Consider the following 18,662-nt stretch of genomic DNA (forward strand, 5'->3'; position numbering starts at 1 on the left):
CTTGACATTAGGTGCTGCTAACTATAAAACTTGTGTAAATTAAATGTTTTCCTTACCTATAAAAAGGAATTAAAATGATTTTTCAATAACCTATTTTTCCCTCTTCACTCTGTGCATGCACTATCTATTAAAATATATATTTAAAGAGAAGTTCATCCCATCTTCCCCATTCACGTTTCTTTAACTATTTGAATGTCTTTCAAACATGGCATTTTTCTATGTCTCTTGTTAAGATTGCACTATTTGCTTTTGACACCTGAAGCAAAATGTTGCCTTACCCTTTACATGCCTAAAGTAAACAAGACTGAGAAATTTCCAGATAGCATAGAAAAGAGTAGTTTAAGTAAATGTTTATTTTCTAATACATTATCATTGTTTAGATAATATAAATACCAGCTAGAAGAAAGCTTGGAATTGAAAGAACTCCAGTTTCCATTAGACTTACAGTGAGCTGCTTGAGATCACACGTCAGATCTCTTGCTCGCATCACCATGCCCTGCTACCTTCATTTGTTTATTTGGTTAACCAGGTTGCTTATTTGAGATATTCCTAGTGAAAAAAATAGGAATTTTTTTGGTGTGAGTGTGATGTTGTAACAATAATACTTATCATCCTGAACTCTGGTAACAAATAAATGTTAGTGGAAAAGCTACGAAGTATGGTTCTCACAAACTAACTGTTAATGCTTGGATAAGCTTTTTTTCAAGGAATCCATTGCATTTATGCCTGTTTTAACTAATGAGGTCTTTTATAGAATCAATAGTGGGAAAGAGCTGAGATCAGTCCTATCCCTTGATACCTTTTTCTAATTAAGGTAGTGGATCATTTTATTAAAAATATTATTTAATGACTATTCGGCATTTTCACTCTGGTGAGATACTGTGCAAACATTAATTAATCCCCACCAAAACCCCAAACCTCACTAGGAAATACTAAACCCATTTTACAAACAAGGGCCTGAAGCCAGAGATCTTTCAGTACCACAGAGATCATAACTTGAAGCTCCTCAGGACAATGGGAGTCTAGAATAATGAATGGTCCTGCAGCTAGAGCTTCCTCAAAGAACATCATCCTGATTCAGTCTTGACCTGGGGCAATTATTTTACTTCTCAAGGAAAGCCCTTTCTGTGTTTTCTTCAGGGATGAAGGTCTCTGGCAGTCTGTCAGATCGAGGCTGTTTATACAAAACAATTACATAGTCATTGGGTTATGTATATACAGAAAAGAAGTGAGCCCATTTCCACAGTCCAGTAATTAGAGTATCCACCCAGAATCATATTTCTCTCCAACGAATATTTACCTTTACACATGTGCAACAGCAAGAAGAAGTGAAGACTGAGAAAGATCTAATAGTTTGCAGCTTTTTCACTTATGTTATATGTATACAGTTAATTGATTTGAACACAAATCTTCAAGTGACATAACACAACCCTGGGGCAAAGACAGAAAGACAGATACGTTCTATTCATCTGTAGAGGTGTAGCACATTAGCACAGCTGTAACTACAGAGCTTGTCTACACAGAACTTATCTAACTATCCCACAACTTTTCTAAAAGTCTTCCCAATTTCAGTGATTCTCTCTAGGGGTGAAGCAGACATCATATGTTTTTACATTAGTGATAGTACCCAGTCCACTTATTTTGATGACCTCCCGTTTGGTAGTTAGGTCCTCTGAGAAGGACAGGATTTTCTTCCGAAAATATTAAAGCCATCCACCTCTTCCCATGTATTATCTAGAAACCTTTGGTATTTACTTTCAGAGGACTCTAATAAGGACACATGACCTAGGAGTAAGGACAGATTTTTCCTTGCTTTTGGCCTATTTTTTTCCGTCATTTGGCCATAAATAGTTGCAATTTTTGAAAGCAGCTTAATTCCTTTGTAGTCTAGTTGTGATTTGTTGTTGTTATTTCTGTTGTTTTACTTTTCTGTTTCTCGTTTCTGACTAATCCCCCATCTTCTTCCCAGTTAGGGTTCTGGATGATTGGTCAGTTAGAATGTATCTTTGTGTTAATCTTTGATTACCAATTTCATAAGAGGGTCCTTGCTCCTAAAGATACCTGACATTTAATATTATTGACTTATATACCATTTATTGTGGGTCCAGAAATCCTGCAGCTCTTTCTCAAACAAATGGGAAGGAGAACAATTTTGACATACTTCTAAAGCATGACTTATCTCACTCTTCATTAACCTTCTAAAGTAGACCAAACCTGCTAAGTCCTAGAAAAGTCTAACACTCTTCGTTGACTCTAAAAGAAGTCCAGAGATCTACAGTTTAGACATCTACATCTGAAATACTTTCCAACTCTCAGATGAGATGAATTCTAACCCAGGGCATCTGAACTCCTTCCTGTGTGCTGTGAAATGGGACAGCAGGATGAAAAAACCCCAAATGTCCAAAAAGGCTCAGATACTTGCTCATTTCGTGGCTCCTCCATAGGATCCACTTGTGAAATTCCTAGGAAGCCTCATGTTTAACCACATCTTCCCTTTTACACCACTTCAATTAAGGCAGACACTGCCTGAGGCTTCTTCAGTCTGTTCCTTAACACGTTCTTCTGTCCTGTCTTTGGAAGGTATCCTGTAGCTTTTTTCACTTGTTTTGGAATATTAAGTGAATAAACAAGTCCAGTACAGATATTTTCACATTGAACATTTATGAAACTCCCTGACTTGAGTGCACCTGAGTGGCAACACTACTTGTTTTAGAAAATCCTCTTCTAAGAGATTGTCTAAACATAAGGACACAACATGTCTGAATTCATGCTCCTTGTTCAAACTGCTTGAGTAGTTTTCCTTAACATAGCAACTGTGATTTATCTTCCTAGCAGTGTGCAATAAGACAGTCAGGGAAAGAGTTCATAATATTCTTGTCAACTAAAACAATATCCTAAAATAAAAAAAAAATAAACTGTTGCAATATATTAACATGAGCATATTCACAAAAAGAGAAAAATTACTTTACACTGACTTCTGAAATGTAAGTAAGCTCATGTTGAATAAAGGCAGCTTTAAGTAGCAAACACATAGAAATCACTTCCCATATTGCTTTTCTAAAAATAACCACATAAAGTAATTGCATGTAAATCAAAATTTTGATGGATTTCACATAAACCAGTGACAATGTGAGTATGAAATTCCAGGAACAGAAACTCATGTTTTCACAATCTAAATGTAAAAAACTGAAGCCAGTGGGACATTTTAGTTCTAGCTTTGTAAAACAGAAGTATCAAGATTTCACTCATGGGCTTTAAGAGTTTCTGATTTCTTCGTGCTTCTGTTATTTTTTCAAATTGAGAAGGTAACATTCAAAACTGTATGCATTTAGGATGTTCTCTAAGGGGTAAGAAAAAGAGAAAATGACAAAAGAAGGAAGGTTGGCAATTTCCTTGAACACCTTCTTTTGAATTCTCAGTTGCCTGACTGTTACCCAAATCTGATGTTTTTTACTTTGCATTCTCTAACCTTATAGAGCAGGTGAAAAATGCCCAGAAGGATTTGACTGAGAGTTTTTTGGCCACTGTCACTGACACCACGTGGTGCCGTGCCTGCTGCAGGCTCCGTGGCAGGGGGAGGCTGTGCCCCAGAGCAGCCTCCTGCGCCCAGCCCCGCGGCTGCGCCCAGCCTTGGGGTGCACGAGCAGTACCAGGTATCTGAGAGATGGGATCTGTACCTAGCTCCTCCTCTGGCGTCCCTGGAAAACTGAAGCCCGACTTGAGCAGATCGCCACCCTCTTCTTCTGAAAAGACAGAAACAAAGTAGCTATTTAATAACGCTGATATTTTTCTATATCCAGACATAACTCTCCACTAGTTTTTAAATCCACTCAGTGATACCTCTGTTAATCCTGAGCTGCTATTATCTGCAGTATCTATCCCTTTGACAGTTCTCAAGTGTTCTTCTATTAGCAAAAGTATTAATTGTTTTTATTATTTTAATTTTGCTAGACATTTTCAAATAATTAGTGTCGTAATATTCATAAATGCCATTTTGGTAACATCTTTTACATTACCCTTTCAAACTTTTCTTAGTGGTGTTGAATTGTATTGCCTTTTCACCTTCATGTAATTATTCCAGCAGAATCCTTATTATTGGTCCCCCAGATGCACCTCTAGCACTTCCCACATATAATTCTTAGGCCACTTTTATTACCTTTTATACACAAACATTTCTATTCTGCCATTATGAACTATGATAATGCTGTGATGATGACTTTTTCTTATCAATAACATTTACTTTTGTGCCAGAGATAACTTGTGTAATTATGAAAAAGTAATATATATGGGTGATATATATAAGCTGCATGAATGCAGAAACCACCTGAATGGCTTGAGTGCAGCTCTGAGCTACCCTGCTTACATCCCTTTCAGAGTTGCAGTTTGTTACCTCTGCATTGCCCTCTTGTCATGCTGGCACATAAACTACTTTTGGCCCAGGCAAGTAGTCTAGATATTTCTGTAATGGTGCTGCAAATGGAAAACTGGGACAGTAACAATTCCATGAGATGCAAGATTGGCTTCAGAATACATGGATTATGATACAAAATATCTCATTAATGTGTTTCATGTATTTATCAGTGCTACTTTTTAAATGCTTTTTATGTTTTTCCCCTACCCTCCATATTTGCTGGTGTCTCAGGTGGGTGGAAATTATCAAGTATACACAGCCTTCCACTGTTGTCTTTCTTACCGTCTGTGTATGTTACAAGCACAGACACCCCAGAAGAACAGGGAAATAATGGAGTACTCCATATCCTCTCACTGTACATTCAACCAGCAGCTCTCAAAAGAAAGATAAAATCAGGTATTGCCGACCGTGTTTTTCTGATGCACTGCCGACGACTGATGACTTCCAAATAACTCACATCAGTTCATGCTATCATACCCTCAGGCAGACATTTCTGTAAGGTTGAACCAGCTCAGACTTTTCTTAGGAGTACCTCAATGAGACCAGATGGTTTTTGTGGTGCAGCTTACAATAGAAACACAGTTTTGCCTGTTTCAATGCTCCATTTAACAAACACATGCATTTTGCATATTTCTTGGTCTTGGTTACACTTCAATTTGTATTCCGATTTTTTCCCAATTATCTCACAGCAAGCAAAATGAGTGAATATTCTCATGTGGATCTCTCAAGCATTTGTTCTGAGGTTTTGACAATTTCTGAGGTTAAGAATATCTAATTGATAACAACAAGTTGTATAGCACAGATACTGCATAGAAAATTAGTTCCAAGGATTTTAAGAATGTTGGATAAGCCAAGCTGTCAAATAAACATCTTGTTTATAAACTCAATTGTTAAATAAACTCAGTCTGCTAAAATACAGTCTACAAGAGATTTCAGTAAGTGACGGATGAAAAGTCACACACAATTTAAAAAATGACTGGCATATGAATTTAAATTAAACTTCATTTGGAGAGGTAATGGACAACTCTAATTAAATAAAAGCACAAATTAGGCAGTTTCCATGGAGACTTTGCTCACATGATCTGCCTGTATTGTATAACTCATATGCTTGTCCTCTAATGTGGCTGCACAAGAGTAAGGAATCAAATGAAAGTTATAACAAAAATATTCGGAAGGATACTTTACATTTTTGTAAGTAACTAGGAGATCTCATTGCTAACTTCAAAATAAAGAAGATAGTTTTACATTTTTGAAAAAGCTATTAATTTATTCCAAAGGTTTATCTTACACATATGTTCAGAAACACTTATGGAATGAACGCATAACATTATTTTCCCTTGCAAGAAATCAGCATCATAAAACAAGTCTGCCCAAAACTAGACTAAGATGTTAGGAGTAGGCTAATGAAGACTAAACATTTGTGGGTCTGAAGTGTTTGAGAAAAAAAATAAGAAAAGAAATTTCTTTTTCAAAATTGAAGGGAAAGGTCATGCAATGAGATCCATAAGTCAGATTCTGACTTTGCTGTAAGTATTCCTGTGCAAATTTGGACAATCCACTTAATCTCTTTCTGTCTCAATGTCCCATTAGAATTAAGATTAGAATTAATTTCTCTCTTGTAGCTATACTGCATTTGTTAGTGTCAGTGAGCCTGTTGCCTAGAAGAGCCTACAGAGAGCAAAAAGAGATTAAATGTCCTTCCTGCAGAAATGCTGTATTCTGTTATGAATAGGGTCAATTGCAGATATTTCAAAGGAAATGAGAATTCCTTTGTCATTCCATTAGATTTATGAATCTGTATGAGGGGTATGAGTAGGTCTTAGTGATTAGTTTACTTTCTAATTATGAGGACTTCTTATTTCTTTATATTGTATCACTATACCTATTCACTATTTCACTGTTTATGTTGTCTTTCAAAAGGCTTTTGTCATTTCAGCCCTTGAAGAGATTCAGTTTTTGTGTTCTGTACTTATGAAGCATAAATTAATCTAGAGTTTTGGTGGCTCTTTCAGTATTACACATATAATCTTTGTATGAGGTTGATCTGTACTCCAAATTCATATTATTCCTTCAGCAACAGACATACACAGCCTTTGTTTCTTCAGTTTTAATTTTTCCTAGAAATTACCATTTGTATTATTGACCATAGAAATGAAAAGCACGGCCTTCATTCATGAACACACAGCATTCGTGAACACTTCATATCTCATAGTGATGGAGACAGGCAGATGATCACAGCATTTTCACTCATGCTGAAATGCAAGTGTCAGAGGATGAGTGCATTCATTTCATGTCATTCACCTTCTCTATCTCATAGATCTATGGGATCTCAGCTTGCCCTTTGCTACCTACTGGTAGAACATTCTATACCAGTGGACATAGAAGAAAATGGTGTTAGCATGGAGTGCTTCAATGGGCAATGAATTGCAAACAAAGAGATTATGAAAATAGGATGATTTACAATATAAGTTTTTAAACAATGTGTGGAACACAGTTCTCACACAAGGGACACTTTTCAATATACAAACTACTGCACCACAGACAGGTCTAAATACAAAGCAAGACTCTTGCTCTGAAACTGAAGCTAAAATATAGCAGGAAAAGTCCACTCTTAACAGGGCTCAAAATATTGACAAAAAATGAAAGGCTCTTAAAGTGCAGAGATATTTGCTTCTGTGAAAGCTCAATGTATAGTAAAATGATGCTGTGATCTGCATAAGTAGGAGAGCACAAACTATCATTTACATGTAGTATCTCATTTTCCTTTTTAGATATGCAATGTATCTGTCATTCATTCCAGTGCAACACTGCACAGATGACACTCAAAACTGTGATAGGAACCTTTCACAGCTGAAGTTCTCCAGACTTAAGCTTGGAAACGTCAGGAGATATTGTTGAGTTGGAATCAGCTTGACAGATCCAGACGGCTCGTTCAACCCTGAAGCTACTACATGTACAGTGGGAAATGACGCAGACCAGTGCCCAAGATGAAGCTGGCATGGCACAGAAAAGGCTGGATGTCTGTCAGGAGTGTGCCCTGGCTTGTTCTGTTCCATACCCTGCTAAGGAGATGTTCTCTAGGGAAGCACTGGTTGGCATGGGCCAAATCTGGTCAAGGGTATGTGCTGTGGCAGGGATGAATAACCACTTTGCCCATCCTTCAGATTTTTTCATCTCAGCTTTAACCTCTCAGTATTCTCTTTGAACCTGATCTATCAGTTTAAATCCTCTTTCCTCACCTGAAAAGTCTTGCCTCTCTGTTGGCCCTCATTTTTTATGCAGTCATTCTACCCTTAATAACCAGGCATGCCATTTCCATCTCCTAATTGTACTTCTTTTATAAGCTATTCATCCACTAAATAGGCCCCAGTGTCAGTGGACTTGTTGCTCACATACTTTAAAAGGTTCAGATCAGCAAGACTTATAATCAATTAACTGCCTTCTCCATCAGAATACAAGAGTAAGACTGAACTAGAACTGATACTGAACTTCCTAGTTCATAGGATTTTGCTTTATTTATTATTGGCCTGCTCTGGACCTCACACCAATTTTTTTCACTGTGTGCTTTCCTGTCAGCCTGCAAGCTCCCTATGGCAGCTGTTGCTTTTTAGTTTTTATATAGTGCCTGGTATTATAAGTGTGACAACAAATGAGAGAAAACACAGGCCTAAAAATGTCCGAATTAAACTGCGGCTGGAATTTCATTCAATCACATAATGACAGATCGTAGAATGTGTCCAGATGATGACTATGGGGCACTCACCACATCACTCTATAATCTGAGAAAATAAAATCACCTCTCCCAGACTAGGAAAACTTAGAGATCTGGAAGAGAAATCTCCTGTACCTCAAATCCTGCTATGCAATCAAAGCACTTCTTGCAGGGGGCCTTTGACCCTGGCCAAAGACATCCCCAGACTGCTCAGTGTATATCATGAGAACAGAGAACAGAGAACAGAGAACAGAGAACAGAGAACAGAGAACAGAGAACTGGTCCTGACCTCGAGGAAACAACCAAATGTCTGCATGCCTGGGAGATGTTATGGACTCCTCACTCCTCCTGGGAGACAGCTAATTGGATTGGTTTGGACCTTGCCCAGGAGGCTAAAAACACTTCTGGCAAACCTATTCCTTTCCTCACCCAATCCTCAAGAGGCTACATCCAATCTTTATTACATCTATAAAGTAAACTAGGCATGGTAAAGGCTCCCCCTCCATCCATGATTCCAACTGGCATGCTCTAGCTATATCTTCAAAAACAGGTTGGATCCATCCAAACTGTGACAGGGAATGGTCCCTTGCCCATGCTAATTCCCTAGTAAAGCCTGGGAATTATTTGGGACAGAGGAAATTAGTTGGCCAAGTTTAAAACTAAGACAGGAACCTGTCTGAGCAGCATTACAAACTATCAAATTCGTATTTGTTGGGCATTGTCCTGGCACTGTTTAATTTACTACAGATGTAGCCCAGGTGGCAGTATTGTCAAATACAATATTCTCATTCATTGTTCTCACAGCATGCTGATAAGGAACAAATACACAGAAGGACAGCAGGGCTGAGAAAACTCTGATTGAAATAAAAATTGAAGTTGATAGCAGCAGATTTAGGGTTATTGAGGTTTTCCTTTGCAAGAGGCCTGTGTGAAAAGTATTAACAGTAAGAGGAACACATTGTTTAATTAAGTTGTTTTTGCTTTTCTCATCACAGCCCCCTTTTTCCTTGTTCTAATTTTTCTCACAAACACACACACACATATAGGAGTGTTCCTGAAGAATTCAGCAGAGATCTTTTCATCCCAGTATGATGGCTTTCACACTGGCCCAAAAGGATATTGCTAGAAACAGGGCAAATGCATAGATTGCCTAAAATACCTTTCCAACCTCCTGCAACCAGCACTTAAGGGACTTCCTGAGATAGAAGTTTAATCTAGACTGTAATTTTTAATAGCCACCAATGGATCTATCCTCTATGGATTTATCTAATCTTCTCTGAGCCCATTTATACTGATAGCCTCTACTGCATCCTGTGCCAATGCACCTCACGATTTAATTATGCTTTATTTGAAAAAGAATTTCCTTTTTGTTTGTTTATCAGGATGCCTGATAATTAAATTAGGTGGCTCTAGTTCTTTGGTTGTGAAAAATAATGGATCATTGAGCCCTACTCACTACATCTATATCATTTATAATTGTGTAGAACACATCCCTCCCTTAGTCCTCCCTTTTCCAAACCAAGGAATCAATCTGATTAGTATTTTATTATGGCAAAGCTATTCCAAAACTTTCATGATCCTTTTCACTCTTCTCTGTACATTTTTTTTTTTTTTGCTCTGCTATGTCATTTTCAGACACGGCAGCCAGAAATTAAAATGGCTTTAGAGTATGGGGGTTTTTTAATTTGGTATGGTGTGGTTCTCTGCTTCTTTTCTTCTATTTTATTTTTTAATATCTTCATCTGCCCTTTTCATAAGTTAGAGAATTCATTAGTCATATTAAGTTGTGCCCAAGAGAGACAATTTGTTTGGCTTTTCAAACACGAACATACTTTTCTTATATATTACACTAACAAATATTGAAGAAATCCAGCCTTTTACTTAGCTCATGTTACTCTTCAAAAAACTCTTCAAACCACCCTTAAAACAAATCACTCCCCGAAAATTAGGACTGAGGAATTCCTGTTCTCTTGCTTTCATCCAGCCTTTCCACTTTTATACAGCATAGTTCCAGACAGCAGGACTGTGAAATCAGGCATCAGTTTTCAGAGTAGCCAGGCACACAGCCTAATAAATCAGGGAGAGGAAGCTGGCTGTGTCCCTCAGGTCCTATCTTGGAAAAAGAATAAAATAAAATATATTGCAGGGGACCACAGAAGCTGTCAGGGATCATCTTGGTCTTGGCAAACTGACTCCTACCTCCCAGCTTTTGGCAGCTGAAAATCATCCACAAAACACAGGTTGCCTTAGAAATACTGTGGTGATCACCCTGAAAGGCTTCGGTTCCCCACAGCAGCCTCTCCTGAGCCAGCCAGGGTCATTTTGCTCCTTGCAAGTCTTTCTGAGCTGCCTTATCCCTTTTCCCCCAGAGAGCCGCAAGTTCCTCTTCCCTCACCCAATTAAAGCAATAAATGCAAAAACATGTTGGATGATGCTGTGAAGTCTTAAAGCAGAGTCATTTTCAGTCATTCTAGAACTTAAATGAATAATTCAGTTAAATAACTCTATCTTTTCATATCAAAATTAACAAGTGACTGTGAGCAAAAAAAAGATTAAGTCAGTAATAAGACATTGTGTCCAGACTCAGCTCCGTGTGACATGCTTCAGTCTATGAAATTCCTAAAAGTTCTTTCTTCCTGGATTTTTCATGGCTGAATGACTATGTCAAGCCCCTGAACAAGCAATTTGCCCTTTACTGTTTTTCAGGATCTGTGAGAGGAATCCCAAATATTCTATGATAAAAAGTGGGAATATTAAAAAATACATCATCTCATAACTGTGATTTATAACCCATATGCTGTGAACCAATAGCTCTGGATACCCCAGGAAAATCTTTAGTTCTCCCTATAGCTCTTCAGAATCCATTCTATTTCTTTACGCAGGTAAACTGCAACATTGCCTTTGGTACACTTTCATCTTCCACCTACTGTGCCAGCTCTTGGAAGGACTCAGAGCTACCTCACAGTGGACAGTTGAGAAGGTCCAAGAAGTTTATCTTGGAGTTTAGCAGAGAGGAAATAGAAAACAGAAGGATTTTGCACAGCTGTGAAGGCTAAACTGTCCTGTCAGAGAAGTAAAATGCTCACCAAGTCTATTAAAATACCTGCAGAAATTATATGACAACATACTTAAGAGAGTCCAAAGTGAGGAACAATGCCAGAGCACAGTGTAGCATAAAGTCCAGTAGTGAGAAAGGAGTATACAAGTCAGACAACTTGACTTACAACTCTCCTAAAAACACATAAAATCCCTGAATTGCACTGGTTTGTGAAGAGGAAACGAAACAGGATATTTCTCTTACTGGATGAGTGTAGTTATTTAGTGATCTTTCTATCTTCTGCATAGGCATGGAAATGAAAAGGCATTTAGAAAATACAAACTTTAGATTAAATTAGCCTTTTCAATGTATTTGAAAATCACTTTGAGAACAAGCATTTCTTTAAGACTTTCCTTAAAAATGACTGATGTCTCTAATATCAAACTATGTTTGACAGAACATGGGGTTTTTAACCTTTCCACTGTCAGGTTAAAACTAGATATGCTCACAGTATATTTTGCTTTACTCTTCGGTAAAAACCACAGCTAGATATTCAACAATTATTACTAGCAGCTCATGGTATTCTGATTTTACAGATTCATTTTATGGTGGAGCAAAAGGTCTGAGCAATGTCCCTGTCTTTCCAATGTTCAATAAATAAGATATTTTAACATTAGAGAACAACTGCATTTGTTACACTGATCTACCATGGTAGGAGACATCTAGCATGGAAAACCTTTGACCTTGATGGGACGTGAGAGCAAAGTCAGCAGTTCCACTGAAAACTGAAATTAGCTATTAGCATCTGCAGTTGTGAAACCCCTCAATGAGGCCTTTGACATTAGATGATGAAGCTCTATATAACTGGAGACAGGATGTGCATGTGTTTGCCTCTATGTGCAAAGTGAAAAGAGAGCGCAGGGAGGGCTCAAATATATTCATTCCTACACAAGACAATTTTGGTGAGGATTTCTGTGAACACTTAAATGCTGGGGTGGTGAGATTGACAGCTGGTGGGGTTTTTTATTTAGCAAATATGATTACATAAAATATAATATACAGCTTCCTTTTGGCAATTTAAGCAGATATGAAATGCAGTACCTATAAATGAGCCCTTTTTCTCTCTCAGAATTAGAAATAACCAGGACAAGTTTTCTTCCTAGAAAGAATCATGGGTCTGGAGCAGCTGTAGCAGGCAAAGACTGATGGATCAGGATGCCTCATTTCTTTGCCCTATGTTTTCATCATCCTGTGGATGCTGCTGAAGTTATGCTCAGCAGCTCAGATTTAATGGATTTTCCAGAAATTGGTTATTAGTTCCTCCCCCACGACCCCTCTGCAATTGCAATGTGAGGCTTGCTCTTTCATCTACTTCCTTCCATCTCTCTTATCCTTCCCTTGTCTCACATCCCTCTCTTTTCCATCTCTTTCATAGATCTGCTTTATTTTTTCTTCTTTTTCCTTTTAATTCTCCCCCATGAGTCTTTTCTTTCTTTTTTTTTTTTAAATCTTCTTCTTCCATCCTCAATATTATTGAGGTACAAGTAATATGGCACAGGTTGAGTGTCACCTGAAGATTTTGTGCATGCATGTGTAGTCCCAACTATGTGCTTTACTGAGTTATTTGTACCACCAGGTCTTTAATGAAGCATTGCAAATATTTAGAAAAAACAAATAAACTTTTCCCCCTTCCCATAGCAATTTTCTGCTACAAATTATAAAATCACAGCTTAAAAATAACTTAAAATTAATAAAATTGTTAAGTGATACTCTAAAATGAAAGAAACATCTATGGTTTCATATTAATTTTATACAATTTTATCTTTTTTCACAAGTTAAAAGAGATCGCAGGCAGCACATGTTCAAGGAAGAAAAATGAAACTTCTAAAAATGTCAAAATAGGGTGCTTCAACAATTAAAAGTCTCTTTTTTCCCTCTGAATTTTTTTTAAAGAAGGAATTATTTGGAACTGACTCATAAACAAGTTCAGTTACAGGAAGGCTGTGCTTTACAAAGAAAAGGTTTTTGCCAACTACCTCACCACAGAGAGCTTTCTCACTAAGGCATTTGTTTAACTCTCTGCACAGTGGGTGCAACCCCCCTTGGGTCCTCTCTAGTTGCTCAAGAAACTGTGTATATAGCAGATATTTCTGTGATTGCTTAGGATACATAGACACACTGGCTCATTACATTTTAAAACCAATTACAATGGAGCTGAGGTGAACTTTTCTGTTTGTTGGTAGTGACATTCAATTACAACCTGAGCAGCTGCTGGGTTATTTGGATTTTCCCTATGACACAAACAGAAATTAAGTTGAAGGAGAATCAATTCTCTGTGTGGACAGTGAAAACAGAAAAAGAAATAATAACCTGTATATTGCCAGATGGGCAGAATCAATATTTAGGATGTTGCAAAAGGTATACAGGTGCTTGGCCAGTTCCTAATCTTAAAGTTCACTGTACTGATCTTATCAAAAGAGCTGAATTTTTCATTTAATTTCTCAAGGATAGGCTTCTCATCGAATCATCTGCAGAGCCTGGGCACTCTTGTCTTCCTCCCCTTAGTGGGGAGGAGTGGGCAGCTCTAGACTGATCCCTGTCCAGCCTGTTTCTCCAGGGACTAAGGAAAGTGCTGGGTTGCCAGGCTCATCACCTCCAGTCCTCAAATGAGGGCCTAAAGCAAAATGACATTAAGCCAGACTTGTCATGATTACTTGAAAAGGAACTGAGAAACTGAACACAAATATTTGCTCTCTCAGCAAAGGTGCTATTTGTTCAGGTTACTTCTCTAGCTGCAGTTGTTTGTAGCTGCTACTCTGGCAGAAGTAGAACCTAAATTTCTTCTACATTTAAGTGCTGCTAATCCTACTTGAGCCACAAAGTAAAATAGTTTCCAGACCTTGTTCACTACAAGATTTTCTCTTTGAGGTCTGTGTGTGGGCAAACACTCAAGCAGAGCCAAGGTCACTGACATTATGCACATGGACTCTTTCTACTCCTGTACCTGCAACACACTAAAGGTACTTTGGACATGTGTTCACTCAGCCTTTTCCTGCCCTGGCAACAATACATGGTCAGGAATACATCCAATTTGTTCTTTGGAAGAATTCACACCACTGAAAAATTTAACTTAAAAAAAGGTATAATAATATCTACTTATATATTTGATCAGATTTGGTTCGTTTAATGTGCTAAAGAATATCAGCTCTGCTGGAGTAACCATCCATCTGCCTGTAAGGTAAGTCAAATCAAGCCTGTAAGGTAAAAATACCTGGAATTAGATCATATCTGCCAATAGTTACAGTGTAAAGAAGTTCAGTTACAAAGGCTCAGCAGATACACGATGACAATAAATTACTGCAACACACTGGTGTGGAAGGGCCCTCACTTTGATATGCCCACCACAGACACAAAATATATAGGAAACTAACACATCATTCCATTTACAGCTACATTTGGGCAGTTTCAGTACCTTGAACACATTATCTTTCAACTGCAATCCATTTTTACCACAATCTTACTTTAATAACTGTTCAGGATGTCCATAAACATTTGCTGGAATGCTACATATAGTCACGCAGTATTTCAGCCATGGCTGCATTTTCAAGGAAAGGAGGAGAAAGGCTTGTATAAGGGCCTTCAAGCTCACATTGCAAATGGAAACCAAATTACTGTTAGGCTCATTCTGCTTCTCCATATCTTTGTTTATTCAAGGCCATAAATAGGGGCACCAGAAAGGCCAGAAGCTGCAAATGGAATATTGAGATTTTAATTTCTGATGCAATGCTCAAATCAAGCCCAGGCTGGTAGTGACAAACTCCTTGGCTGAAAATGAATTAGCAAATTCTGTGAATTCCCACAAGAGAGGCATGCCATCATGACAAAACTTTCAGCTCTTCTCTGTTATCTGAGAATGAAAGGGCAAGGGGAATAAAACAACCCCTCAGCTTCTTACCCCATCAGAATCAAGTCACATCAGCAAGACAGTACCAGGAATCTTGCTTCCATGTACCCATTATTCACCCATGCAACTGGATGTAGTTCCTATGCTATCATTCTGGCAGCTCTTAAGGACACTTGCGAGTGCTTAAGAATGCAAAGATGGTTTTGTTCTATGGAAATCCATGAGTAAGGCCTCCACAATTTTAGTAATTTGGTCTCTTAGTAATGGGATTTAAAATGAGTTTAAATCAGTGCTTAATTTCTGCTCTTTCAGGACAATGCCAGTGATTAGTAGTAATGTTTGACTTCCACTTCCATTTTTTTAATGCAGCTGTAATGCCGTCTGCATTTGGCTGCTGCTTTAATGATTACTAATGACTTTATTTTGAAAGTAATATTACTTTTTGTATTCATTCTCCGGCCTCTGAGCAAAAAGCTAATTTGAGTCAAATTATGTAGTCTCTTCATACAAGACCTTCCGTTGGTTAAACTTTATTTGGAGTCAGTCCAAAGGAAAATGGCAAAGGCACTGAAAGCACACCATGTATTTACAGGTGGAGAAAGACTATGACTGTGTGAAAGTGGTGGCTAAAAATAAATAAGCAAAAATAAGCCACCCTAACAAGAAACATATATCAATGACTTTTTAGCCATCAGTTCCAACACTGAAAGCATTTAATGGGTTAAATTTCACTGTTGCACCCTCAGTTCTTTTATGTACAATCATCTCCCATCACATCCGTGCATTCACCTATGGCAGCATTGATGGCTCTGGTCTGTGCAGTCTTTTATTTAAAATATAACTCTGAGCATGCCTTATTTATGCATCCCTTCCTTTCGGATCTCCTGAGGAATTTTTTCTTGACTTACTCCTTGATGGAGAAGTAAATTTGTGGGGGAGAGGGCTGTTGGGAGATTTGCTGTTCTTGTTGTTTTTCTCTTTTTTTTCACTTATTATTCCTGTTCTTAGAAAATATCAACTCCTTGAGACCTACATTTGTTTGCAGGAATGTATCAATTTTGATGAAGGTTTCCTCTTCCAGTCAAAGGGAGAAGGAAATATGCCTTAGCAGAACTTGCTAATTTTGACATTGATTCAGCATAGAAGAAGCAGCTGTCAGCTGTTACTTTATCTGGGTCAGGTTTGGTGTCAGAAAACAAGTCCCTCACTTTGATCAAGCACTCAAAGTGTCTTGATGTTCTGGACTTGATATTTTCTAGGTTTTTTTCGTTGGACCTATTTAAATTAATTTAAATGGTTAAATGTTTGTTAAGACAGAGGGAGGATGATTCATCATGCCAAAAGTCAAGTAATGTCAAGTACAATAGAAAAAGCAGAAAAACATGTTTGGGTTTCTCATATTGCCACTAGTGGTCATACACTTCTTCAGCCACTCATAAAAAAAAAAAAAGGAGAAAGGAAAAAGCAAACATAAAGGTTTCAGTTTCTGCTGGGTCTGTCTGGGATGAAGATTGCTTTCTTTATGTCAGCCCAAAGAAAGGAGGAAGAGGAAGGATGTTTGTGGTTATGGTAGTTGTCTTCCAAGTCATCACTATGGGTCCTGAGTCCCTTGTTTCCAGGGAATGCCTGCACACTTACCTGCTGATGGGATAGTGAATGAATTCCTTTGTTTGGCTCCATGTGCAGTTCTTAATTTCTTTATTAACTGTCATTATCTTGGTCCATGAGACTTTTCACCTTCCTTCTATTTTCTCCCCATCCTGTGGCAGAGGGAATGTGGAAGCAGCTGCTTGGGCATTTGGCTGTTGGCTGGGGTCAGTCGACCAGCCAGCTTTGCTGCAGTTCTGAAAACTTGCAAACCTGACAAGTCTTGGGATAGTGAAAAACTATTTTCTGATCAAATGTTTAATTCTCCAAATAAGACCAGTACCTGTTTGAATATCCTCCACATTTAATTTGAAATTACTATCATTTGCACCACTCAAATGGTCAACTTAGTTGACAGTTGGACTCGATGATCTTAGAAGCCTTTTCAAACCTTAATGGTTGTATTTTGCCCCTCATTCCATAAAATGGAAGGAAAAGGGTTTTTTCCCCCCACAGAACTTCATCTAAAGTTTTTGGATTTATGGACAAAAGGGAAATTATCAGTGACTAAAACTTACCACCTTTGAAAGATACAGAACATGACATACTTTGTTGAAATGCTTTCACTGATACAAAACCCCATGATGTTATGCTCAAATACCCTCTCCCCCACCCTGAATTTACTACATCATTGAGGCAGTGAGAGCAGGGCCTCCTGTGTTACCCTGTGCTCACTCCAGTAGTTTTCCATCTCCTACATGTTGATGTGTGCTTATCCATCTTCAGCCCTCTGTTCTCACACCCATAAACACACTTGCTCAAGGTCATATGCCTTCTTATTAAGAACAATTACAGCACACAAAACTTTAATCTGGCTAGAAATCACCAGTTGCTAAGCAATAGCAACTCAGGCCTTCACCACCAAGAATAGACACTGGGTCCTGGTAAAAACTTCACTGAAGCCTGAGCAACGGCAGCTTCTTTGCCATCGGTACTGGAGCTTAAATACATCAGCAAATCTGCTGAACTAGTTAACAGAAATCACACTTGATGGCAGGATAAATGTTTCCATGGATAATGTTGTCCAGGACAGCATGACAGGTCTTCCTTCAAAATTCATTAAGTTATACTCTTGGTGTTCTGGACACATGGACCCAGCCCTGGGTAGACCCAGGGGTCCCTAAAATATCCCCAGTTGTTCTCTTTTGTTTCTCAGTTGGCAACAGTTTCTTCTTCTCAAAGCTCCAATCAAAAGTGGTAAATAACAAGAAAAACGCCATTAAAAGAACTCCCAAACAGAGAACTAGCATGATATCTGTAAATCACTGCTCAATCTGTGTTGTAGTAATTTCTCCTCTTATTTTTTCATCTCAAAATTGAAGATTATAAATAATATTCTCTTAAATTTACAAAATCTCATTGCTGCATTGCTCAGCTCATGCATTCCTAATGCTACAATGCTAGATTTAACATATACATAATGAAAAATGTAACTGATACTAGATTATTATGGTTATTCCTAGTGGTATTATAGTATTAGTATTTCTAATACTTATTAGAAGAATTGTTTTTCTGAAAACAGTTCACTAAGAAAGTCCATCATCTGGGACAGCAAGGCCCTCAAATGGATGTTAAGACACCTGGAAACTCTGCAGCCATAGAATTTTTCATCCTGGTCTTTTATTTTTTTTTAAGAACAGTAATAGCTTCAAGGATGAAAAGTGGCATTAGAAAAGTTAACAAAAGCAACAAAGAAACAAATATTTGGGTGCCTTAAGTAGAAAGATACAGATGTCTCTTGCATGGGTCATGTTTCATGTAACTGGCAAATAAATATTGTGACAATACACACGTAAGATGCGCAGAAACAGACTCTCTAACCTTCCGCTAATAGTAAACAAATGGATATGCAAATGGAGTGGCAACTTAGGACTGCACTGTCTGCATATATTGAATTAAAAAGCCATCACTAATTGGCATAGATATCTATTTCCCTTTACAGGAATCAGAT

The 18,662-nt window shown here is 37.9% G+C and overlaps 1 protein-coding gene across 1 annotated transcript in view; it reads right to left on the reverse strand.

Annotated features, from left to right (window-relative positions):
• DLGAP2 (DLG associated protein 2) overlaps positions 1-18,662 on the reverse strand; it is a 304,303-nt gene that overhangs the window by 95,381 nt on the left and 190,260 nt on the right. The window contains exon 4 of the mRNA XM_069011493.1: positions 3,678-3,743. Coding sequence (XP_068867594.1) covers positions 3,678-3,743 — 66 coding nt within the window. The remainder of the gene's footprint in view (positions 1-3,677; positions 3,744-18,662) is intronic.

The sequence above is a fragment of the Aphelocoma coerulescens genome, chromosome 3 (genome assembly GCF_041296385.1).
Source record: "Aphelocoma coerulescens isolate FSJ_1873_10779 chromosome 3, UR_Acoe_1.0, whole genome shotgun sequence".
In the NCBI taxonomy this organism is placed as follows: domain Eukaryota; kingdom Metazoa; phylum Chordata; class Aves; order Passeriformes; family Corvidae; genus Aphelocoma; species Aphelocoma coerulescens.